The sequence below is a fragment of the Pollachius pollachius genome (genome assembly GCF_949987615.1).
Source record: "Pollachius pollachius genome assembly, chromosome: 11".
NCBI lineage: Eukaryota > Metazoa > Chordata > Actinopteri > Gadiformes > Gadidae > Pollachius > Pollachius pollachius.
This window is the reverse complement of record NC_136944.1, coordinates 19,283,313-19,285,966: the sequence shown is the minus strand read 5'-3', so window position 1 is coordinate 19,285,966 and position 2,654 is coordinate 19,283,313. Positions and strand designations below refer to the sequence as shown.

General features: G+C 43.3%; 1 protein-coding gene across 2 annotated transcripts in view; it reads right to left on the bottom strand.

Moving 5' to 3' along the window:
* Nucleotides 1–382: 382 nt before the first annotated feature.
* Nucleotides 383–2,654, bottom strand: part of LOC307082203 (peripheral myelin protein 22-like) — a 3,502-nt gene continuing 1,230 nt past the window's right edge. For both annotated transcript variants that reach the window (XM_079745700.1, XM_079745699.1), the window contains exons 3-5: nucleotides 2,553–2,646; nucleotides 2,261–2,401; nucleotides 383–1,852 (exon numbers count right to left, since the gene is read on the bottom strand). In XM_079745700.1, coding sequence (XP_079601826.1) covers nucleotides 1,695–1,852; nucleotides 2,261–2,401; nucleotides 2,553–2,646 — 393 coding nt within the window. In that variant the 3' untranslated portion in view covers nucleotides 383–1,694. The remainder of the gene's footprint in view (nucleotides 1,853–2,260; nucleotides 2,402–2,552; nucleotides 2,647–2,654) is intronic.

The following is a 2,654-nucleotide window of genomic DNA, read 5'->3' as shown; positions in this document are numbered from 1 at the left end:
AAAGTAACAATATTGTTTGTTTTCTCAAGATGATAACCGTATCTCTCATTTGACAATGGAGAGCTACTTTAAAAATATGGATGTGAATAAGTTAAATGTGCTACTGACCCCACCTAGTGGAGGACTATGGACTTTTTCTCTCTCTCTCTCACTTGCAATCCAGAACATTCAAATGTTCACAAATCATCTTCTACTGAAGTTAGGGATCACTATCTTCAAGTGCAGCGCCACCCCAAGAGCTAAAACTTTTACCGCGCATGACTGTCAGCTGAGTAGATACAGCTCCCTCTGGTGGTACAACAGCAGTACTACTACAGACCAATTTATTGCCGTTGAATTTAACAGTGACTTGTTGTTTATAGTTTTAACATTAAGAAAATAATTTACTTTATGCGTTTTATTTAGAATTACACTGACAAAGAAATTGTTTATTTGTACAAAGAATTTCAAACACACATCATGAGAGTTACTAACAATGTTAAAATTGAAACACAAAGTATGCTATACAATTCAAGAATGGTAGGTTTTTTTTAGAAAGCACCATTTTCCAAAACTAGAAAACATAGAAAACCAAAAATATGGAAATACAAAAAAAGCTATTTGGCACATCAAAATAGAATGATATTTCAGAATGTCTTCATTAGTTTATAAACACGTCCTATCCATTGAGGATGTAGAGGATTGTCCTATTCCTTCATTAACACAGATATTCCAAGTCAAGACACAGTATACAAAGGGAGTAACAATCAGACATGACTTCGGGTAAACTAGAAATAAATCCCAGTGAAAAGCATAACACTTCAGCTGTATCTGTATTTCTCTTTGGTGCAGCTGTATGAGTCTTCATGAGCCATCAGTCATGAGCAATATGGAATTAACTTGAAAACACTATGTACAAAAGGTATGTAAAAAAAAAAGAATGTTATAAATATGTCTAAAAACCACAGACACTATGTACATCTCTGCACCGCGGCATGGCAGTTGTTTTTGGTTTGTTTTGGGTTCCTGTGATGTTGTCAGGCAGGGTGGGGTCGACGCGAATAATCCACAGTTTTAAACCAAATTAAAAAATGGCCACATCCTACAACATCCTGCGCTGTTGCTATGGAGGACACCCTTAAACTTCCCGCAGTGTTGCTATGGACGATTACTGCTGTCAAATGAGACGAGGCATTGATGTGAGTTTGTCATGTTATCTTTTTTTTCGGTATAATTTGTTTTGGGATCAAGTGATAGTTTACGAGAATAATGACAACCTGACGTCTCAATTGGGATTTTACTACGAAGCGACTGCATTGCACTTGTTCTCCGATGTTTGGACGCCAGTCTAGATGGTCTGTGGGCAGTAGACACTTTATTTGAACTGTATTGTAACTTGAAACTTTTTATATATAGGAGAGTTCTGCTCCATCGCGGAATTCAACCTCTACTGCGTTTCCACGGAAAAATAAACTCGGAAAAGTTGGATCATTGACATCGTTCTTCGTCTTCAGACCGACACAGAACGCAAATTCCCGATAATTGACGTAAATGTTCCGACTTTTATGCAGTTTTGCGGAAATAGAGTAGAAGTTGCCGACCACGATCGGCGTTCTCTGATATCACAAAATAGCCCATTTGATTTCGCACTATGGGTGAGCTGGGGTCTGCTATATCCACCCCCGACTCTCTGTCCCCTCTCTACGTCACCTCTCTCATTCCCTCTTCCTCAAGATGATGTAGATGAGGCCACTGATGAGGGACAGAGGGAAAGCCACCCAGGCCAAGACGTAGGCGTAGCCGAAGGAGGTGCCCGCCCCTCCGTCAGGAACCATCACCGTGTAGATGATGGCTCCACACATCACAAACAGACCTGGACACGAGAGACAGGGAGGAAGGGAGGGAGGTAATGGGAGAGAGAGAGAGAGAGAGAGAGAGAGAGAGAGAGAGAGAGAGAGAGAGAGAGAGAGAGAGAGAGAGAGAGAAACAAATGGAGAAAGAGGGAGGGTGGGGGAGAGGGATGGAGAGACAGGGAGATAGGGAAAAAAATGTGGGGGGGGAGAGAGAGAGAGTGAGAGAGAGAGAGAGAGAATAAAAGGAGAGAGAGAAAGAGGGGGGATCGAGGGAGAGATTGAGGAGAGAGAGAAGGAGAGAGAGTAACAAGTTACAAATTAGCTTCAGATCAGTGTGTCATCACTGCTTGTTGCCTGCATGCAACAAGCATCCTCTCCCACATGTGCAGAGGGGCGTGGCCCGGGAGTGACGATGAGGTCACACTTACTGGCCAGGATCTGGAAGACGGCAGTGAAGAAGAAGCGTCCGCCCTTGACCAGTCTGAACAGCTGATACAGGAAGGCGATGAGGGAGAAGAAGCAGAACAGCACGGACAGGACCATGAGAGCCTGCACTGCCTGGATCCAGTCTGCAAAGACACACAGAAATGCAACTGTTATTGGTACACCACCACATCCACGCACAAGAAAGCTGTCACAGGATTTCTTGTTCTTTCTTGTCAATATCATGTGGGCGAACAATAATGCCCCTTTGCCACAAGGAAAAAGTAGTTTTCTCACCTTCATTGCTGGCGGGTTTGCAGTGGTAGCCACCATTGATAGTCAGGCAGCTGTACCAAAGATCCTGGCTGCTGGTGCCCCCTACAGTCCACGCCTTGTAAA